This window comes from Gopherus evgoodei, chromosome 10 (assembly GCF_007399415.2).
Source record: "Gopherus evgoodei ecotype Sinaloan lineage chromosome 10, rGopEvg1_v1.p, whole genome shotgun sequence".
In the NCBI taxonomy this organism is placed as follows: Eukaryota; Metazoa; Chordata; order Testudines; family Testudinidae; genus Gopherus; species Gopherus evgoodei.
Window position 1 is genome coordinate 25,115,159 of NC_044331.1, and position 23,141 is coordinate 25,138,299.

General features: G+C 40.5%; 1 protein-coding gene across 2 annotated transcripts in view; it reads left to right on the forward strand.

Moving 5' to 3' along the window:
- The window catches only part of UNC13C (unc-13 homolog C), a 391,633-nt gene that overhangs the window by 241,708 nt on the left and 126,784 nt on the right, over nt 1–23,141 (forward strand). For both annotated transcript variants that reach the window (XM_030578419.1, XM_030578418.1), the window contains exon 18: nt 10,724–10,809. In XM_030578419.1, coding sequence (XP_030434279.1) covers nt 10,724–10,809 — 86 coding nt within the window. The remainder of the gene's footprint in view (nt 1–10,723; nt 10,810–23,141) is intronic.

The following is a 23,141-nucleotide window of genomic DNA, read 5'->3' on the forward strand; positions in this document are numbered from 1 at the left end:
TGATCATGGCGCATTTTAACAGGATTTGCAATCATGAGTCTTGCTTGTAGCTTAAGCTGATTTTGCTGAGAGATTTCAACTTTGTCTTTCTATATTAGAACATGGCGTAATATTTGTCACCACATTAAGTGTAGTGGGTGCTTTCAGTTTCCTGGGTTTCTTGATTAATTTGCTTCATGACATTTTACTCCTCCAATTTTTTTTTCTTTAGTCTTTTTCACCTCTTCACTAGACTGGGTTTTTTTTTTTTTTGAGTAATTATTTAATATCCTTCTTGGTGCTTCATTTTGTGCTTGTTCTTCAACCTTTGATAATTAATGGAGGAAAGATGATAAATTACAGTTCACTCAGAGAGAAAAGGAGGAGGGAAGGAAGAAGTTGTATAGAAGGGAAAACAAAATGGAGCTTTAAGCAGAGCTGTTACTGAGGCTACATCTAAACTTAAAATGCTACAGCGACACAGCTATAACACTTCAGTGTAGACACTCATTACAGCAACAGGAGGGGACCTCCCATTGTTGTAGTTAATCCATCTCCCAAAGAGGCAGTAGCTAGGTCGACAGAAGAATTCTTCCATCAACCTAGCACTGTGTGCACTGGGGGCTAGGATGACACAGCTCTCTCTTTCTGAGGGGTGTGAAAAATTGATGTAAATTTCCATTATAGATCAGCCCTAATTTTTTTCGACTAGTATATAAAGTATCCGAGAAAAGGAAGGATGCCAAAAGGAAACATCTAGTTTAAATCCCCAAACCAAGCATTTTAGGTGTTTCTTCTTTGGAAGAAAAAGTCCCAGGAGCATGTACACTCTGTACCTGAGAATTGAAAGGTAACGTTATATTTTTACTACGATTCACTAACAGAAATAAAAGTTGATTCTATGTAGCAAATAAACAAATAATAAAGTTAACTTTAGCAGTTACTGCTAAAGAAGATAACCTGGCAGAAATTTCTGTGATGATTGAAGATGGTGATTGTTTCCCATTGGATCGGGGATTCATATGGGGAAAGGGCTGTCAGCTCTGATTATGCACACCATCCTGCCACCTGCCTTCAGAGACTCCACCCATCTCAGGATTCCTTAATTTTTCCATACTGTGGAACCCATCTGTAGCGGGGCAGTAACCCCGCTCCTGCCCAGAGGAGTAAAAAGCAGCCCTGGAGACAGCTATGGCTGGGGAAAGGCTGACTGGGGAAGCAGCCTCAGCTGGGGCCATGCCTCAATCAGGCTGCAACTAGCCCTATAAAGGGCTGCTAGGCTGGAGCTAAGAATCTCTCTCTAGCTGCTGAGAGGGACGGGCCTGGCTGCTGGGAGCTGAGCTGGGTAACTAGGCTGGAGCAGGGCTAGGGAAAGGCCAGAGGATCTGGGGAGCTCCGATCTGGAAAACCCCCAGGCTGCAGGCCTTGTTAAAGGACAAGAAGGGTATTGGGGTTTCAGAGGGAAGCTCAAGGGTAGGCAGAGGCAGCAGGTCCAAACCCTCCTTGCCGATGATGAGTGGCAATTACACTGCAGTCAGCCCCAGTAAGCAGGGCTAGATAGTTACTGGCAGTAGCCCAAGACTGAGGTAAGGTGGAACTTGGAAGGTTTGGGGTTCCCCAAGGAGGGGAGACCCAGTGAGACTGTGGGGTACTGTAGGGGGCAGAGCTGTGAGAGAAGGGGCCCCGGGGTCTGGGAGGGACACGGGGGGCCAGTGGCAGGCGAGACACCAGCCAACAGAGGGCACTCCAAGGTTGGACAAGCTAATTCCCTGGATGACCAGCAGGAGGCGCTGCAGCGGTAAGTCGTCACCTCGCTACACCATCTTAGATAGGATTCCCAGAATCAGGAGCAAGCAGCAATTCCCTGAGAGCATGGCATAGTTGAAGCCTTGCTGCCAGAGAACCTGGGAGTCCAAAGGACCTAGGATCTGGTGCCAAAACACAGGGCTCAATAGGGATAGCCCTGGCATCCAGCAGATCCAAATCATTCCTTCCAATGGAGTTTTTCTCCTGGCCCCTTATGTGTACAAAGTGTAGAAAAAACAAACGAACAGTTCTACAGTGGCAGAAAGTGATTCAGACTCATGTGCCTTTGTGATAAAGAATTGAGATATGGATGGAATATTAGTATGACCATTTCCTTTTTCTAATTTATTTATATAAGGGAACAACTGCATAAAATCAAACAATAGAAGGTACTGGGGCAGGGGTCTATCATTTTATATGCACATTATATAAATCTGGAAAAAAAGGACAACATTTCAGGTTTCCTTGTTATAAAATATTTTGTGTCTTAGAAAGTGTTAGAGACAGCACAGTACTAGTATACTGTAAGATAATGGTCATATTGATATCTTCTTCTTAGCATGAGTGTCTCCATCAGAAATGCACCCTACATGCATTTGTACCAATGTAACAGGATGAAGGTTTTTCTCTTTCTATCAAGGGGCAATGTAATTCTAGCAGTGACTCGTTCAAATCTAGACCTGTACAGAGATTTCATTATAAACCTGAAACTTTAGACTGTCTACAGTAGTATGTTTGTTGGTAAAACTTTTGTCAGTGAGGAGTCTGAAAAAAACACTCCCCAACCAACATAAGTTTCCCCAACAAAAGTGCTGGTGTGCGCAGCACTATGTCAGCAGGAGACGCTCTCCTGCCAACATAGCTACCGCCACTCATTCGGGGTGGTTTAATTATGCCAGCAGGAGAGCTCTCTCCTGCCAGCATAGAGCAGCTACACAGGAGACCTTATAGTAGCATAGCCATAACAGTACACCTGTGCTGCTGTAAGGTCCATGGTGTAAACATAGCTGTAGCCAGAATGGCTGAAAGGCTTTTCGGTGAGCCTTTGGGAGAGTTTCTTCAATCCAGCCTAAGTGAATCTAATTTAGAAGTTTGGTACCTAAACTAGGAAAAAATGTAACTGAAAGAATTTCACTTTGACTTGTTGGGGTCATTAAAGCCAAAATTCAAATCAAAATGAAACAAAAAAGCCCCATAAAAATAGATTTCAATGAATATCTCTGCAAATCATAACCATCCATTACTAGCACTGCTGAGCCTATGAACACGAGAGACTGGGACTCCCAACAAATACTCAGTTATCTAGTGGCAGAGTTCTCCCTTTTTTCAATGAAGTTGCAAGTATATTTTATTCCAGAAGTGATAGATTACCAGAGCCGTACATACTCCTAGGGAAATGGATATGCAAATATAAATAAAATAGAAATTTCCAAAAAGAAAATTTCAATTTGTCAACATTGATTAAGAGAATGTTAAATTGTTTCATTTTGAAATGTCAAATTTCATTACAATATTGTTAAAACATTGTTTGAATAAGATAGAAAGTTGTTGACAATATTAAAATATAGAATATTAATTCAATATAAAGCAATATATAAATACACTATGTTAAAATTAATAGTATAATGTAAATCAAAATGAAATGATAGACAAAATTAAAGGTTTTGACGTTATCACAGTGAAACCTGTCCATTTAATCAAAATCAAACAAGAAAGTCTAAATAAATCATTTAGACTTTTCCCTTCAAAATTTTGACAGAATTAACATGGTCCTACTAAATGTTTAATTTTCGATGAAGCTACATTTTCCAACAGAAAACTGTTTTATCAAAACAAAAAGTTTGACTAGCTCCATTAGGCACTCAACTGCCATTGACTGTCATTGGGACTGGGGTACCTAACTGAATTTTGTGCCTTTGAAAAAATCTCCCTCTCTGTTCAGTTATAGCTGAATATATAGCTCTTAAATGTAGATTCACAATGCAAGTATAAAAATAAGAGTTAATTTTCAAATCAGATGACTGAATTTTATGTGAGCTGGTCAAAGAGGAGAGTGTTTGATATTGCTTGTGTCCTGTGATGAGTCACAACAGGTCAAAATAGTTTAGTATGTTAACATCTTCAGTTGTTTTCTGTTGCATGAATGAAGGGTATGTAATAGCTTTGGCAGGATGTTTATACTGATGGTTTTGGGTTTATAATTGGGTTTTATCTGATCATTTAAGAATACTTCAGCATACCTTCCCCAAGAAAGCTTGCTGTGAAATATACAATGGAAACGTATTGAACGGTTTACATTTACAGCTTATGTTTCATGTTAAATTGCCTTAGTACTACAAAGAACATGAATCCAAATGTCAAATAGGCACCCAGAGGTATTTTTTTTATTAACAAAGTCTAGCACTAAAGAAGAATGTAATTTGTCCTGTTTCTTTACATATTAGGGCTTGGCTGAACTCAATAGGAGGTTTTTCATTGACTCCAGTGAGAACAGGGTTGGGCCTGTGGCCTAAATTTTCAAAAGCACTTGCTGATATTGGACACCTTCATTTTTGGGAATCCAAACTTGGTTTTGGGAATGGAAGTTAGTGGAAGCTGTGGATACTCAGGCACTTCGAAAATCATGCCTGTTTAGGCATCTAAAAGTGGAGATACTCCAATCCAATCATTGCATTTGAAAATTTTGCCCCACAGACGTTGCTTCAGTTTATTATTGACATTCATGTACTTCCGATTGTCCTGACCGAGAGCCCTTGCCTGCAGTTTGTGGCCTCATAGTTGCTCATTTAAAGTACATCTCAAATGATAGGGGTTGTGAAACTTACCCCTTTAGCATTAGTCAAGTATTTATACTGACTATAGTGACATTAATTATGCCATATTTAGTGGTCTGTTTCCATGCTAATCCTTGTTTTGATTGATTCAGTAATTTCAATTATATAGTTTGTACAGGCTCAACATTCAGAAATACATTCTCCATTTAGATACAATTTTATCTAGGGAAAAAATTTCCTTGCATCTAATATTAGTTTTCTCTGAGTCTCAAATTTATTTTTTTACTCCCTATCTTAAAGAGTCTCACTTAAATGAAAAACTTTTAAAGGCTTGTCAGGCAATTATTCCAACAGTGCTTCACACATGTTCCTAAAAGTCAGCTGAAATTGTCAACTTGTTTTTTGAAAGAGTGACTATTCTCTATAAAAGATTTTTCCCTAATGTTGCTTTTTAGGGATCAGTATTTCAGCACATTCCATGAACTTTTAGATACTTTACCTCAGATCCCATAGATGTCAGTAGGAATTCAAATTAAAATTTAAATCTTAGCAGCTTCATTCACATTATACCTTATATGAAAGACACGATGCAGCGTGAATGGAAGACTGCTGCTCAAAACCTCATTGATTTCAATGGGATTATCTGTACTTACATTTACATCATTATTTTTTTCTTTTACTATTATGGTTCCATTGAAGCCAATTAGTGCATATTATAGTACCAATGTTCTTAACTCTGCAAAACTACAGCAAGATTAAAGAGTATGTTTGTGTATAATAAAAATATGGAGCTAGGTTCAATGCTGCAGATTCAGGGGGTGCATATTATAGTACTCTGCCACCTGTGAGAACAGCTGTGCCCAAGGAGATTTTTATTCCTGAGGCAGGAGAGTCTGTCCTACATGAGCAGCAAAGAATCCTGTGGCACCTTATGGACTAACAGACATTTTGGAGCATGAGCTTTCATGGGTGAATACCCACTTCGTCAGATGCATGTCCTACATGAGAAACCCTGCTTTAAATACCATCTATAAGAGCCTGACCAGTGGAGAATAGCCAGAAGATTCATTGAATCAGTCAATACATCTCCCAAATCATCTGACCCTTCTCTCTTCTGTACAAAAACCTTGCCCACTTTTGGGATTTTATCAGGCATCTCCAGACCCAGTAACATAGGAGGGGTTATAGGATGTTTGAACTGCTGCTTTCTTTATTCACCCCAAGACAGCTTTCCACCTTGGTGCCCACAGCAAATTTCCACCAGAACAAATTGGCAGGATCCAAAGGGTTAGTCTGGCCCCTGAATACCAGGCAGACTACTAGCTCATATTATAACCATATTGTCAGAGCCTTAACATATAGGTGAGCATATCAACAGGGAGAATAAATACCCCACACCATCCTTGCAAAAGGATTTCAAGCCCTTGCAGTGTAAATAGGAAAAAATACTTACATTCACATTGTTAAACTTCAGGAAAATTCTGCCATTATAACACCTCTATTGGGTTTTTCCCCCTTCTCTTTATAAGACTTCATTGCTATTAACAGATTAGCTTTTACCAACATTTATCACACTTGTAGCATCAGGGATATGACCATTATTTTCCATAGTACATGGAAGAACATACTGTGATATCTCAGATACCATATGTGGCAGCTACAATGACACTGCACACAGAAAGTAAACATAAAAGCTACTGTAAAATAAATTTAAGGTTCTGCCTTAAACCCAGGAAAGCAAGAGACCATGTAAGGTTGTCCCTTTGTCTTAAACTCACTTTTCAGTATTTACTGAAGTTATGGCAGCATATACGATAGGATTGTAATCCCACAACATCAGGATACTGGATTGTCGCCTTTAAATCACCGTATTCTTCCTTTTCCTGCATTTGTTAGGCATTAGTAATCACTTAAACATTTAGTGGTTTAATTAAATTTTGCCCAGTTTCCACGTTCAGTAAACATAATCCAGGCATTCTGAGGTTTTCTTTATCTTTTCCTCTTCTTTAAACCGGTCACATCCTTGACTAATCTGTCACCCTCCCTCTCTGCTCAACCCACTTAGAACTTTACGCACTTGTACTGTGTTATCTTTTCCTTACCCCACCTCACCCAAATCTTGTTCCCCTATGAATACAACCAGATGTATGGCTGAACCTTTAAATCTTGATTGAGTAACTTCCCATTATCCTCATGACTGCTTCCTTTTGTGCCCCACTTTCCATCCCATTCCTCATAATTAGGTCCTTGTCAGATTAATGGCCATGAAAAGCACATCAGGGACCATGAAATCTGGTCTTTTGTGTGCTCTTACCCTGTACTTTATAGGATTTCACAGAAGAGACCGGTGTTTCTCAAATCACGAGTAATGACCCAAAGGGAGCTGAGGGGGGGGGGTCACAAGGTTATTTTAGGGGAGGGGTCATAATATTGCCAATCTTACTTCTGTGCTGCCTTCAGAGCTGAGTGGTCAGAGAGTGGTGGCTTTTGGCCGGGCACCCAACCCTGAAAGGCAGCACCCTGCTAGCAGCAGCACAGAAGTAAGGGTGGCAATACCATACCATGCCATTTCACCATTACTTCTGCACTGCTGCCTTCAGAGATGGGCAGCCGGAGAGTGGTGGCTGCTGGCTGAGGGCAGCACCCTGCCAGCAGCAGCACAGAAGTAAGGGTGGAAAAGCCACACTGTGCCATCCTTACTTCTGTGCTTTTGCTGGTGGCAAGCCCTACCTGTGCTTCTGCTGGTGGCAGCTCTGCTGGTGGCAGCTCCCGGCCAGCAGCTGCTACTTTCCAGCTGCCCAGCTCTGAAGGCAGCACTGCTGCAGTGCCACCAGCAGCAGCGCAGAAGTAAGAGTAGCAGTACTGCAACCTCCCTACAATAACCTTGTGATCCCGCCACACACTCTTTTTTGGGTCAGGACTGCTATAATTACAACACCCTGAAATTTCAGATTTATATAGCTGAAATCATGACATATAGGATTTTTAAAATCCTATGACTGTGAAATGGACCAATAGACGATGAATTTGGTAGGACTCTACTCATAACCCTACAAGCCTCCCCACCTACCTTTGCTGAAATTCCACTGTGTCCAATAGCAAGTCTAGCATTTCCTTCTGAATCATCTATTGTCTTTACATCTTATGTATTGGGTCAGGAGCACCCCAGAAAGAATGGCATGGGAGGATCCAACGAGGTCTGATATGTGAAAAGAACAGCCTGGCCAGCTGAAATTGTTTGACCTGCTGAGAGCCCATGCTAAGTTCTGAGAGCTGGGGAAGAAGATTCCTTCTGATCTAAATTTCTGGAACGATTTAGATTTGCTAGGTTTCAGCCTTTCATAATTGTTTAGTGTTTGGCCGATACTCCTCCAAATTCTTAAGACTATTATTCAGTATTTGATTTATTTTCTATAACCCTGCACTTTTGGGTTGTGCTCACCCCAAGTGCACCACCTTCTGGTCACTCTGGGAATTAGCTGATTCCAGGTCAGACACCTCCTTTCCCCGTCTCGCCACATGCTCCGCCTTCTTTCTGGCTCTCAATGAGGCAAATGCCTTGTGTTCATGCCTTAGCCCTCCAGCCAGGTCACATGTCCTCCCCTTCTGGGTTATCAAAGGATCTTCTTATGAATGGAGTCAATCAGTCTTTGCATACACTGCCTATCTGGTGCCATTTCCCCAATGGCCAGTAGGGGAATGCAGGCCTACTCTCTAATCCGGGTTCCAGTTTAGGGACCCTCTAATCAGCAGCCAAGATCTGGTCCATGCTGAACCTTATTGGCTTTTCCCTGATGCTTTCCAATCTTCTGGCTCCGCCCTTCTCTGGGTTTGCCAGCCTCAAAACTCCATCCTTCCAGGGAGTAACTTTAGGCTACTTGCTTTTGTAGCCCCAAACACTCTGTTTTTATGGTGAATAACTACAGACTACTTCCCTGCAGCCTGTCTCTGCTGCGAACTTCCTGTCTTTATAGCCCAGTTGTTCCTCCTCACCTGGGCTACCTTATTATTCAGTCAGAGGAGTATTTAAACCACCTGATTTCCCTCAACTATTGCCTGTCTGGTTAATTGGCCCCCTTCTTAGTCTACATTAACCCCTTCAGGGCAAATGTGGGGGTGACTACACATTAAAACAGTAGCTAACTGCCGTTATATTTATTATTTTATATTTATCCAACCTACTTATCTAAATGTAGACTTGGAAGGATGAGCTTTTTATCAGTAAATATGAGTAAACATCAATGTCACTGTACACACTCAAACCAATGAAAACATATTGCCACTGATCACCAAAATTTACGGAAAAGTGAAGTAAGAAAAATGCTACTTGAGAACTTTGGCATGTGATTCTGACAATTTTTTTTTAATGGTTATAAAGCTTTAAGTTTTTGAATCTCAGTGTCTACTGTCACTAAATAATTATTCTCAGCTCCGCATTGTCTGATCTCCATAACTTCCCACAGCTGTGAAAATTTAAATCAATAACAAAATTGAAAAAATGCTTAAAAACAAACCACTGATATGTATCTATATCTATCTAAATGTAAACAATGAAAAATCTGTAGCTAAGTTTTTAACTTCCTTTGCAATAATTGGTGGAAAAGAGAGTAGAACAATTGAGTTTTGCATTCCATTTCAAAAAATGTAAATTACACAGACGTTGTCTTCCAATGGCATTCTTACAATGACTATCCATTCCTCTGTAAACTAAGAGTACTGGAAAAATATAGATTCAAATCCTACAGCAATACCTCCCTTTAAATGAGTTAGTTTTCACCCATAATAATTTATGTGTGCATAAGCACATTTAGCAGCAGAAGATAATTTTTACTTATTACTCAAACATGGTCCTGTGTTATGAATCTTGTTAATACATTGTTTCAGGGTAATGGGTTTTGCAGTATAAGATATTTTTAATTGGTATGAATCATTGTACATTAATAAACAGGATAAAGAATGTAGAGACTGCACAGCAAGTTGGTGGAATATACAAGGTTATTTTCTTGTGGCAACATAATGTATTGAATGACATATTTTATTAAATGACAAAATAATGCAAATAAATCAGCTCCTCATTGCTATTACAAATGAGTCAAAACAATTTGTTTACATAGGCCAATCACCACTGTATATTTCTCTCTCTCTCGCTCACTCCATCTCTAAGTACAGTGAGCTTGTGTAATGAATATTCAGGATAGTGAATGGTAGCAGTAAATGTTGAGAAATTCTGCTTGTTTACTTATGGCCATCACTAGTGTAATGCGATGCCTAACAAAGGTGATAAAATTTGGCCTATCATTGTTGTTTTTATGGTGAAAAGTTGGCATGTTCCTCTGAATCTCTTATGTACCTACACACTCCATTACATTCAGCATTAACAGAAAGTCCCATTTATCAAGTTAAGTTTATGTTCCAAACTTCCAAATATCCAATTTTTGGGCCATGAATTGCCCTTGCTCCATTCCCTGAACTCCCTTTGATATTGATATGAGTTCCACATTCAGAACAAGTGCAGGACATTTACGCACACATACACACCTCTTTTTTTTAACCTGGTACAAAACATACAGTGACTGTCATTAAAAAATCAGATTTTGCCAACAGCTACTGCATAATGGTAATTAAGGTAGCATGGTTTTTCCTTTCTTTTTCCTTATTTATTCTGCACTTTAATGTACACAAATATTGACTTCTTAATGGTAACCACTGTATAAACAGACTGTTTTCAAAGAGCATATTAAACATGAGATGAGTAGTAAAAGCTTTAACTAACGGTACAGTCTTTTCACCTATCTTACTTCACTTTACTTCTTTCTTCTGTGTCTTCAGATTGCCAGTAGTCCTGCAAGGAGTTAGGAACAGTTGTGTAGTCCAGGAACCAATCCCCTCCCTGGTATAACTCATTGGAAATCAGAGGATTTACACCAAGGATAGACTTTACTTCAGTATTGAATTAGGGCCCTAACATTATTACAGTTGTTCTGACAGTAGCACATATCTGAAGGCTGATCTTCGTAATGGTTAGCATAACTGTACAAAACAGAAAATACAATGCAGTGCATGTTTTCAGTGTGATTTTATACAAAAATATTTGCATTTCTGCTGTAAAGCTGTTAATATAATTTCTAGCAGCAGGTGAACTGATGTAATGTGATTGATTTCAGGTTCCCTCAGGAGCTGAACATGGGCAAAGTCAGTGCTGAAATCATGTGGACTCTGTTTGCCCAGGATATGAAGTATGCTCTGGAAGGTAATTAGTGCAAACTATTCATTAGACTAGAGAGCTCACCCAGACTAGTTTCCAACACAAATCACGCCTGGCATCAAATGTCTGGAAGTGTTAAGAGTTTTCACTTTCATAATATTTTTCCTGGTTTGGTGAAATGGAGAACTCAGACATGTGGCTGTAAAAGAAGAGGGTGGTAGCCCCAGGTGTAGAAGGCAGCCAGCAAATGAGTGTGAAATTGTGACTGGAAGAATGAGACAAAATAAATATTAAGGGTGAAAGGGTATATGGCATGAAAGATGGAGTGGTAGGAAAAGACCTTCGGCGAGTCATTTCAAATGGAAATACTATTACTTGCCTAAATTTGAAGTCTTAAATCACTAATGTCTAACATACTTGGTGAAAGGAATTGTAAACATTCAAAGATTTGTAAAAAGTGACAAAGCAATGTGTCTGATGAAGTGGGTATTCACCCATGAAAGCTTATGCTCCAGTATGTCTGTTGGTCTATAAGGTGCCACAGGACTCTATTGCTTATTACAGATCCAGACTAACATGGCTACCCCTCTGATATTCAAAGATTTGTTAAAAATATATTTTAAAATGTTAACAAACCCATAAAATATGACCAAAAAGATTTGTAAAGCATAAAGTTATGGAGAAAATGAGTTAAAATAACCCATGTGTATTTTCTATTATTTAAAGATTTCATTATATCCATCTTCTAAGTAAAAACCAAACAAACTCAACAACAGATATATAGTTTTCCCTACATTCAAATATAGTTTTCCCTACATTCTTTAGGAAAGCACTTAGGCAAAGAAATAGTAAATGCAACATAAATATTTTTTTCTGTAACAGACTAGATCCAAAGATAATGCATTGAAATCCATATAAAACAATATTTATAAAAAGAACTAAGTAAAAAAGAAAAGGCTGAGAATTCAAAAATACGTAGTCTGCTCAGGAGAAGAAAATCAATCAATATTCCTAAACTATGCACAAAAGTCCCTGTAGCCTGGATATATATTCATTGTGCTTATTAGGACACCACAAGAGACCTAGAAGTAAAAAATAGTTTTCAGAGTTTCTAGTGTATTTTTTTCATACTGTCAGAGACTTGTTGTTATCTCACAAGCTGAGCTCTACGAATTTCAGCCTTCATTTAAGCATGTTAGAGATTGAAATAGTTAGCTCCACTCAACCCACAGGAGAAAGGAAAGAAGAATTTGTCCCTACATAAGACACAAAGTGTTCAGTTCCAAAGTCTCTTTGTAGGTAAATACATACTAAATGTATGGCACTAAAACGCTGACTGTCAAAACTACATTTGATTGGAAAAACTTGTTTTTTTTATACTGTACAATAATACCTGGTAAAACAAACTGTTTGACTCCATAACTTGTGCAGCCTTGATGAACTGGTAGTTAAGCACTGAAACAAATTACCTAGGGAAATTGTGGAATCTCCTTCATTGGAGGTTTGGAAGAAAAGGTTAGACAAACACCTGTCAGAGATGGTCTAGACCAGCGGTTCTCAAACTTTTGCAACCTGGGGATCCCCATTTTGATTTAAAATTTTTCACAGACCCCCAAGCTGGCTTCTAATTTTTCCCTCGGGGTGCTCAACCCCCACTTAGCCCCAGAGCTTGTCCCCCGCTCCAGCCCTTCCCCCAAGGCCCCACCGCACCTCTTCCCACCCTTGTTTCACCCCTGCCCCTCCTCTTCCCCGCCTCTTTCTTCCCCCTCCCTCGAGCACACCCCATCCCCACTCCATCCTCTCCCTCCCACAGAACAGCTGTGCAGCAACCTGCAGGGGCCCTGAGAAGGAAGGGAAGGAGTTGATCAGCGGGGCCGGTGGCCCGGGGCATGACTCACGGACCCCCTGGAGTACCCTCGCGGACGCCCGTTTGAGAACCGCTGGTCTAGACACTACTTAGTCCTGCCTCCTTGCAGAGAACAGGACTAGATGACCTATTGAGGTCCCTTCCAGTCCTACGATTCTATGAACTTTCTCCCTAAAGGGAAAAAGAAAAGAAATGATGGCCTGTCACAAGAAGCAGTTATAAATCAATCAGTACTGTCTACCCTGTTAAACTCTTGGGTCAATCTGCTGAGGGCAGTGAGAAGAAATCCCATGTTCAGTGCAACTCTCCTGTTGCACATCTAGTTCCCCCCTTTTAAGTTGTTATTTACGATAATGGGGTTTTGCAAGTGAAACATGTTGTGTGGATTTGTTCAGCAGTAAACATAATAAACCAGATCCTGCAGTCTTTTTTGCAGGCAAAACTCTCCTTTGATTCAATCAGGCCCAGTAGTAGCTACAGAGTTGTTCCAGAAGGTAGTGAAAATAAGTATAAGGCAGTTATTTAGAAACATAGTAGGGTAAAAAAAAAAAAACAACAATATTTGAGAATTGAACTGCATGATATTTACTCCAGAGCATCCAGTGTAATAATTTGTAGTATGGAGCTTCTTTGATGATACACTCCAGATATTCGTGTTACTAATGTGATTAAAAAGAGGGACAAACAAGAAAGTCAGAAAACTCTGAGAGATTCAGAGAAAGCTATTAACTGGGTTTTTGAGGGAAGAGTTATTTTATTGTTTTGTGTTTCTTCTTATATCATGTTGGATAGAGAAAACATTTGTCTGTTCTGGGCATGTGTTTGTGGGCATTATCAGTCAGAAAAGATTTAAATGTGAGGAAGAAATGCTGCCTGTTGCCCTAGGAACAGACAGTCTTGTTCTGCATAGGAGGCTAAGTGAAAGATGGTGAAAAGACAGAAGCCTGAGAGAAGGCAATGAAAGCAGTTGTGAAGGTGTCATTAGTAATGGAGTGAAGGAGATGAGGAAGGACATAAGAAATGAAACCTAAGATGTAGACAGGGAGAAGTTGTGCAGGATACTGAAGGAGAGACCAAGAAGTTTAGTCCCGATGTGATAAGCTGTTGTAAGAGCGATCAGAGAAAATCTAGAGGGCAGGGATGTAAAGGCCAATGGAGGGTTGGGAATCATACTAAAGAAGGAGGGAGCGATGAGTGATATCAAAGCAATTAAGGAGCATAAGGACAAAGTAGAAGACGTGAGACTTGGTCAGATGAGGTTCTTTGAGGTTCATTTGTGAGAACAGTTTCTGTGTAGTGGAGAGTACAGAAGCAGAGAGAGGATTCCTGGAATGGAAAGACAATAATGGAATATTATTAACACAGTACAGATATTAAACAAAATTGAGTCCCAGATTTAGCACACAGATTAACGTGTATTTTCAAAAGCCATTTCCTCTTGTATCCTTTAACATGTAGATAATAATGATAGCACTCCCTGTATATTCACCCCTAAGCACACTGTTACAAATTAATTGACTAAATAGTAGTGTTTTCGCCCTATGAACTACAAAAGCTATTCAACAACTTGCAACAGCATACCCGGTTTTCTAATTATACCTTATAAATCACTCTGAGGACAGCTTCAGGTTAGGCCAGACCAGTTGTTTGTATCCTGGTTGTAAAGCACAGAAACATGGCATTCAAGCAACAGTTTATTACAAGGTCTTCTGAATTGCTGAAGGAATTCATAAGGCACTGAAAGAGAACTAATGTTTTAAGCTCAGATCAAAGAAAACATTTGTTGCACTTTACTGAGAATACTAAAGAGAAAGTGTCATATCTGTGGCCATGTAGAACATGTTCAAGAGAGCACTGGTTTATTGTAGCCAGCATGTCATATTTCAGAACTGTGATATTTGTTGTTTGTGCCAGGCAATTCAATGAGGTATTAAAGGATTAGTATTTGCCATTGAAGACTGATAACTGGAGCAAAACATGGCAGATTCGGGAAGAAAATAGAATGAAATCTGTTTTATTCCAGTTACATGCATCTTAAGAAATCCTTTCACATACAAATTTGAAGCAAATATTTTTGAATGTTTAAAATACTGTGTATGTTAGCTTTCTATCTAAAAGAAAATCACTGTCTATTGTGATATTCAATTATATTGAAAATAGTTGTCTATTGTGATGCCATTTTGTTCTGTGATCTTATCAGTCACAATTTAAGCAGGGTTGGGCTGGATTGGGACTTGGAAGAGAGACCCTCAAGAAATGCTCTGGCGCTGCAAGAAGTGGTATTGGTGGTTCCTTAGGTGGTACAAGTCAATCCTGATCCAATACCCCCAGAGGTTTTAGGGTGCCCTTTGTTGCTGGAGGTACTGTCTTTCAGAGGAGAGTGATAGTCAGGGTTCTGGGTACTTATGCTCATTGAAGATCCGATAGCAGAGACTAGGACATTTAAACCATTCATGAAGGGAATAATGTTCACTCTTTCTTAATAGGCAAACCCTGAAGGATGTAGGCCTATCCTTGATATTTTCCAGCTCTCAATCTCTTTTTTTTTTTTTCTCCCTGGATGGTACAAACTGAGGATTTGATTCTGCTTGTATTGAATAGGAAACCAATAGGATTTTGCCTTGATTCCAATGGGATTATGAGTAGGTCCTTAAGTATGGTCACATTTGATCCCTCCATTTTCAATGGAGTCCATCATTAAAATGCATTGCACTCTGGTGTGCCAGTACTGCCTTCCAAATGAATGTAGGCTACCATCTGTTCATATTTAGAGTCCACAGCAGCTATTGCAACCTTTGTGTGATCCAATTTACTATTAATCTCCTTAAGCAACAACACAACCATATCTTTCTGCCATAAAGTTGGGGTTTCAGTTGTGGTGGGTTGTTTTGTTTTGTTTTGTTTGTTTCATCTAAAATGGTGGTGATGATGATGATAATCCCACATAATTTGCAAGTGAAACTCTGACATTGATAAAAATCAGATTGGCCTGACATATTCCTCTTTTCTAGTCATTTCCTTTTCATATGTGTCCAGACACACACTGCCATCAGAATAATAATTAAAAAAAGGGATTGGGCAGGTGGGAGGGAGTAGGAGCGGGTGGCATGACATACTGGAAAAAGTGTAAAACACACACACGGTGCACTGGGTCAGCATGCCTCATAAGCAGGACTGCTTGAAAATCTAGCTTTTAAATAATCAGTGTCCCCTTTTTTTCTTCCTTTTAAATTAATAACAATATTTAGCTCCTTTATGGCATGAAAAGTGCTATGCAAGCATTAAGAAATTAATTCCGTGCCAGTTCTAATTCTCCTTATGGTGTAGGGATGTTTTCATTTATAGAACGGGTTGAACTTCTCTTTCTAAACATTTAATTAATTGGATTTGGCCTTTTTTTCCCTTTTCACACTTTTTCTGTGGACCCAATAGTGTTTTTCAGCACTGCGTTGATTATTCATCATTGTTTGACATGTAGTTTTTACAAATATATTTGACCCTATGAGGTTTTGGCAATTTTTTTGTACCTAGTACTCCTTTCAAAGTGTTATGTATTTATAGAGAAATCCTGTGCCCATGATGTCAATGGGAGTTTTGGCATTGATCTCAATTGGGCCAGAATTTCACCCTTACTCTGTAATTTGTTACCTGACATACATGGTATTGTTTCTGCTCCCTGACTAGATGAGGAGCAATGCCTGAAAACTAGAGGGGTGGAAACCTGGTGAGAGAGTTGAATTTAGCAAACATCTTCAATACGTACTTCTCCTGTGTATCTAGCTCTGCTCCTCAAGCACATTTTCCAAATGTTCTTTTACCTTTACTTTTAAATAAAATAGTTCAGTTCTGGTGTCCAAAATAAATTAGTCTGTTAGAGAAATTGCAAATTACTATTATTATTATTTAATATTTCTTGTAACACCCAGAAGCCCCAATGAGTATTGGGACAGTATTGTCCTAAGTGCCTTATAAATATAGAAGTAGACACAGTATCTGCCCAGAAGAGCTTACAATCCAAAATGGTAAGCTGTATGAAAAGTTGGGTGAAGGAAGAGAATCAGATATCCACAATTTGCGAATACTTGTGTAGATTTGCTGTTTGCCTTGTTCGTTCTTAATCTAGCATATAAGGAAGAGTCATCTTTCTCATACTGCTTCTCAGAATAATTTTTGTTATCTTCATGGCACAACTGGATTTAAAGAAGGGATTTGAAGGACTGGGCGGTTCAAGGAGGCCATTCCCAAGCAAGAGGGGTGCAAGCACAAAGACTAGAGCTGTGCACAGAAAGGTTTTGTAAAGGATTTCAAAATTTGGTTTCATTCTGATTTGGAACAAAAGCCAAAATTAAAAAAAAATTAGAAATTCTCTGTATAAGGGAATACAGCCCCAATTCCAAGGCATTCCACATGGAGGGCTGCCCCGCATAAGCAATCTGGAAGCCCTGGAGTTCAGAATCTGTGGCAGTCCGACAGCAGGCTGCTGAGGAGCTAGGCATACATGCTGGCAGGAAACCAGGCAGGTTTCAAAGCCTCTCTGGGTTGTGTTGGACTTTTGCTGAAATCAAAGCCTCTCCATGAAACATTTTGATTTCAACAAATCATCAAATACTGACGAAAAATGGTTGGTCCGAATTTTCTGACCATCTCGGACAAACACCTGTAGTAGAGGTCAAGGCTGGAATCATGAGAGTAGCAGAAAGGGCAGGGAGGGATGTGATAAGAGACAAGAATAAATAAGAAGGGGGTATAGATTTCTGTCTTGAAAACTGGGTCATTAAACTTGAACTTAGTATGGTGAAAGATGGGATTTAGAGAGGGGATGTGCTACAATCATCATGACAAGCAAAGAAGTTGTGTTTTGTATGCCTCAGAGAGGAGGGATAAGCGTCAGATACCAAATATCATTTATCACTTTTAAAAACATTTTCTTTAATTTTGCATGCTGTACCATATCATTATCTACTACTATAAGTACTGTAAAATCACTAAAGTGCAGCACTCCAAAAAAGTTAATGGTGCTTTATTTCTGATTACTGGTGTATATGGGTGCTACCAAATGGACCTGAAACAACAAAATACATCAGTAGACACCTGATATCATTATTTAGGTTTAAAGGATTAAGTTGTCATTCACTGTAGAGTTGTATTGCCCCAACATTGCTTATTTAAAGCGTTAGCCTCATTTAATTTTGTTTTTAACCACTGCATATTAATTTTGTTATAAAACTTTATTGTTAGCTTTTACACAGACAGGCACTGATGGAAAATCATTTGTGTATGTACTTTCAGTGCAAATTGCCTCATTATGGACGAGACCGTTACTTGTCCTAATGCCGTTACACAGGAAATAAAGCAGTAAATCATTTCCCCTCTGTATGCCTTGCCCAGATCACCACTTTGGGCAAGATGTGGGAAATCAAGCTCCATGTGGCCATTAACCCCTTCAACAACAAGTGGGTAGAGAGGGAGGGGAATTAGCATACCCTTGGATCCATCATCCCAGTGCACCAGCAGAGATGACTTGGTGCAGGGAGGGAGGGGAGTATAATACACAAGGAAAAGGGCTGTAGCAAATTACACCTCCCGTAAGAGCAATGAAGGAGCATCCCGGGTATGTCAAAGCTACACACTAGCCCATATCTCTGAGTTGCAATTCTTCCCCGAGACTACTTCTGGGACATCGCAGCTACATGGCAAAGGCTCAATCTGGCCCTATGGAATTTGTATCAGATACCTTTAAGACATCGTGGTTGGAAGCCGGAACCACTAAGGAGACAGATTTGTGTAGAATATGGCCATAAGATCTAAACGAGGGGCGGGCAAACTTTTTGGTCTGAGGGCTGCATCGGGTTTCGTAAATTGTATGGAGGGCCGGTTAGGGGAGGGGGGTCGTGGCCTGGCCCCCACCTCCTATCTGCCCCCCCAAGACTCCTGCCCCATGTTCCGCCCATTCCCTGACTGCCTCCAGACCTCCACCGTCCCATCCAACCCCTCCTCTCATTCCAGATGGCTCCCCCAGAATCTCTTCCCCATCCAACCACCCATTCTCCCTGTCCCCTGACTGACCCCAGAACTCCTCCCCCCCGCCATCCCATCCAACCCCACTCCTTCCTGACTGCCCCTCTGGACCCCTGCCACCATTCAACCCCCTGTTTCTCCCCCCCCATCACCATCCACACCCCTGCCCCCTGATCACCACCCTGAACTCCCCTGCCCTCTATCCAAACCTGTCCTGCTCCCTGCCCCTTACCACGCTGCCTGGAGCACTGGTGGCTGGCAGCGCTACAGTCGTACCACCTGGCTGGAGCTGGGCCATGCTGCCGCTGCCACCACACAGCACAGAGCACCAGATCAGCAGTGAGGAGCACCCAGGAGCTCACAGCCCTGCCACCTAGAGCATTGCGCCAGCCAGGGACAGCTATATGTTCTTTGTTGCCCCAAGTACGGCAGTCAGGTGGCCTTCGGCTGCATGCCTGCAGACAGTCCACTGGTCATGCAGATTCAGTGGGTGATCTGCCAGTCCCGTGCCTTTGGCATCTGCCTCCTAATTGCTGCCAAAGCTGCTGGACCAACAGACCTCCCGCAGACATGCCGCTGAAGGCGGCCTAACTGCCACCCTCACAGTGACCAGCACACCACCCCCCGTGGCATGCCACTGCAGGCACACGCTTGCTGCGCTGGTGCCTGGAGCCACCCCTGGCACCGGCAGCAGAGCAAGCGAGCTGAGGCTGCGGGGGAGAGGGGACAGCAGGGGAGGGGCTGGGGGTTAGCCAGCAGGAGCTGGGGACAGCAGGAGCTCAGGGGCCGGGCAGAACGGTCCTGTGGGCTAGATGTGGCCTGCGCACCGTAATTTGGCCACCCCTGGTCTAAACATTATTAAACTGAACATCACAAAACAACACTCCAGGGCAAATAGCCCTGGCAGCATTAGAAAGGAGTGGAGATGAATACTCATTTGGAATCAACTCATTCCAAACTCAGTGTGATAAATCTTTTATATCATATCTCTCCATCATGTGTTCTCCCTTTATCAAATCCTCCCATACAAAGTGCACATATATTTTTTACAAAAATATTTAAGAAATTATATTGACAAATAAATAAATGACTCTAACATAAAATCATCTTGAACTTCTAGGGTGGCTGGACAACATATGTAAAAAATTGGGATGGGGTAGAGGGTTATAGAAGCCTATATAAGAAAAAGACCCAAAAATTGGGACTGTCCCTATAAAATCAGGACATGTGGTCACCCTATGAACTTCCCACCCATGCCATTAAGAATAGACCAAGAAAAGTCATGAGTGTTACACTGTGCCCTGAATGGCAACAGACTTAACTACTGTCAGGAAAAAAAGATATACATGGTACACACACTAACACCAATATACATATTTATACATTATACGTAAGTGTAAATAATAGATAATACAATTACAATAACTTTGTGTCTGTATTATCTAACTTCTGAAACCATTTATATTGGTTTGATAAGCCTTTTGTTTCCTGTTTTTCCAAATAACATAATTGGTTATCATTTTTTCTGGCAAGAACAAAAGAAGAGAATATTCTATGACTTGAAGTAAACTTAAAGCAAAACTAGGATCCTTCTCACCTGCAGTTAGTTAACTGAAATGAGATTGAACAAATTAGAATATTCTTGAAAAAGATGATCTTAAAGATTCATAGCTACATTACATTTTAATGTAGCAGTCAGCATGAATTAACATGATCGTTTCTTCCTAATGATAACTTTGCTAAGGCAGGGAGTGCAAAAATATTAAATTTTTAGAAATATAGTTGATTAAATCTTCCTCTCAAGGTTTTATTATCTCCAAATTTCCATTCTCTTGGTGAGAAAACATTCTATTGTATATTCATATATCCTCAGACTTAACCTCATTTAAACAACAAAACAGTAAGAACATTTTTTGCATTCCACATTGTCTCAATTGCAGTGTGTTGAACACTGCACAGGAAAAAGGGCATTTTGCATCAAAAGAGATTTCTCTGACTTGAACTTGCTACCTGGTAAATGTATCCTGTGACAGGATGTACAATGCCATCTCTTTCCAAGGGGACTGGAGAGTGGGCTGGGCAGAGTTGGAAGACATCTGAAGCTAGTTAGTCTATTGGCAGTCTACTGGAAGAGAAAGGCAGCTGATAGGCTGCTGGGAGTGGGGAGACAAGCATGGGTACCAGAGCTGTCAGAAGACTCGTGGTTTGTGTTTCTTCATGCTCTGGGGGAACCCTGTAGTTGTTCCAGCCTGAAAGGGGCTTTCAAAACAAAACTGGTTTGGGCCTGGATTTCTTTGTTGTTTTCAGCCTGGGAATAGGTTTGGACTGTTATTTTCTGTCTGACTAGCTTGTCTTGGGTCTATTCTGATGGTACAGAGACCTCAGAACTTTTGGTCCCGTAAATGATCCTGGGAAGGCAGGAGAGGGCTTTTGGGACTTCTGCTTTCTCTCAGAACCCAGAAGAGGAGCTCCCAGCTGCAAGGAGAGTTGGGGCTGAGGGACAATTTGGAGTGACTCTCAAAAATGTTACCAAATCCTGAAGTTCTCATGCTAGCACTGCAGTGGAAGACTTGTGCTATTTCTGGGAAGGGTTAATATTTATAGTTTTAAGAAAACCCTTTCTTCTAATAACACATTTATGTTAGTTAGTGCAAAATGTACATCAGTCTAGTAAAAAATGTGAGATTCAGCAGTAACTACAACACATTGCTCTAAGAGATTATGAAATTTTCCTAACAACCAAAATGCTCCAACAGAGGGCAGTCAAGACCTCCTGCATATTTTATGAGACATCTCAACTTGGTAAAGAATTGTGGCTTTTCCTTTTATCTTTGATTAGTGTACTATGCCAGTAACATGATGCACTAATTTTACACATTTCATTGGAGTAAAGCTCCCATGCAACCTTAATTCAGCCATCTTGTGCTCCTGCATTGTAATACAGCTTTAATTACATGGTCGCACACAATTTTCTCCGCAGGATCTTGTCTCCATAGATAGTTCCTTTTACTTGTATCACACCAACTTCAACAGGTTTTGCCCAGCATAACAATAACAGCTATTAATGCTTATGGACCTGATTTATACAGGTGCTGATCACCCATCACCTCCGTTGAAGTCAAATGAAATGAGGGGCACCCAGCATCGCTGGTCCTACATGAATTTTTATATAATAGCTCTGTGTGCTTTACGGAACACATGGATCCCCAAAAAGCTTACATCAAGATAACACAGAAGAGGTCAGACAAAAGGAGTTGTGGAGTCCTGCTTTCAAGAAGACCCCTGACTAAGGCTTCACAGAAGAAGTGGGTTTGAGCAATGGGAGAGGGACGCTTGCCATGAAAGAAGATGCACAACTGAGGGTAGGAGAAAGAGAAGGGAATCAAGAGAGGAGATATGAATGCAGAACAGTATAGAGTGGGATAAGAAGAGTTGTAATTGAGTCTGTGGAGGCAGGGGGGTGTTGTGCAGAGGCTTCAAGGTGAGGGTGAGGAATTTGAAATAAAGGAAGGACAAGGCAAACTTATGAAGGGATTCAGTGATAGGAATGATGTGGCTGCAATGGCACGAATGGATGATGTTCTAGCAGCAGCATTCTGGATATGTTGGAGTTCAGCTAGCAGATAATGATATGTCTAGAATGACATAGTACCTTGCCAGGGTACAGTAGAAGTAGTATGTACATCCCAGGCTTCTGTGCTACTCCTGATTAAGTGACTCGTAGGTCTATGTTGGGCTCTAATAGAGAAGTGTTATTGGCAGCAACACTGTGAGAAAATAGGTCTAGATTGACAACCTGGGGTAGTAGGAGCTGTAATTCCACATTCTGTCACCACATAGATCAGTGATATTCAGCCCTCAGTGGTTCAGGATCCAAATTAGCTATCAACATTACCCAAAAAAGCTACAGTAGTGTTAATTCATTGTTTCATTTACTATTTTATATATATGTATATTATTTTCACAGCAAAATTACGAAGTATTCTACAGTTTATTAATAATCTAGTAAAAGCATTCTGATTGGCTAATGACTTAGTTTGGTTAATAATTGAATCACACAATGTTGTAATATTGTGCTGCAAAGAGTCACTTGTGGCTTCCGGGCTTCAGTCTGAGTATCGCTGACATAGATCATTAGATCAAAGGCAAAAGGGACTTCTCTGCTGTTTCTGGGAACATGCAGTGTCTCCCTCAAAACTTCTGTCAGGCTTTGGTCTCCTGCAGGCCTGCACTGAGAAGGTCAAGGCTTGGTACCTTCTTTCTGTCACATTAGTGATCGTATTCACTTACGGCAATGTACAAGCATACTTGTTAACAAAAACTTACTCAAAGGCATTAACAGCATGTTAGTTTCTTATTAAGCACTATCACTTTGTTTAAACAATTTTAAGATACTAAAGGACAAAGAAATTAGATTACACATATGTTAACAATTGTTGACAATTAATTAGAAAAGGCGTATTTTAAAATAAGCCATTCAAGTAGTCTGGTA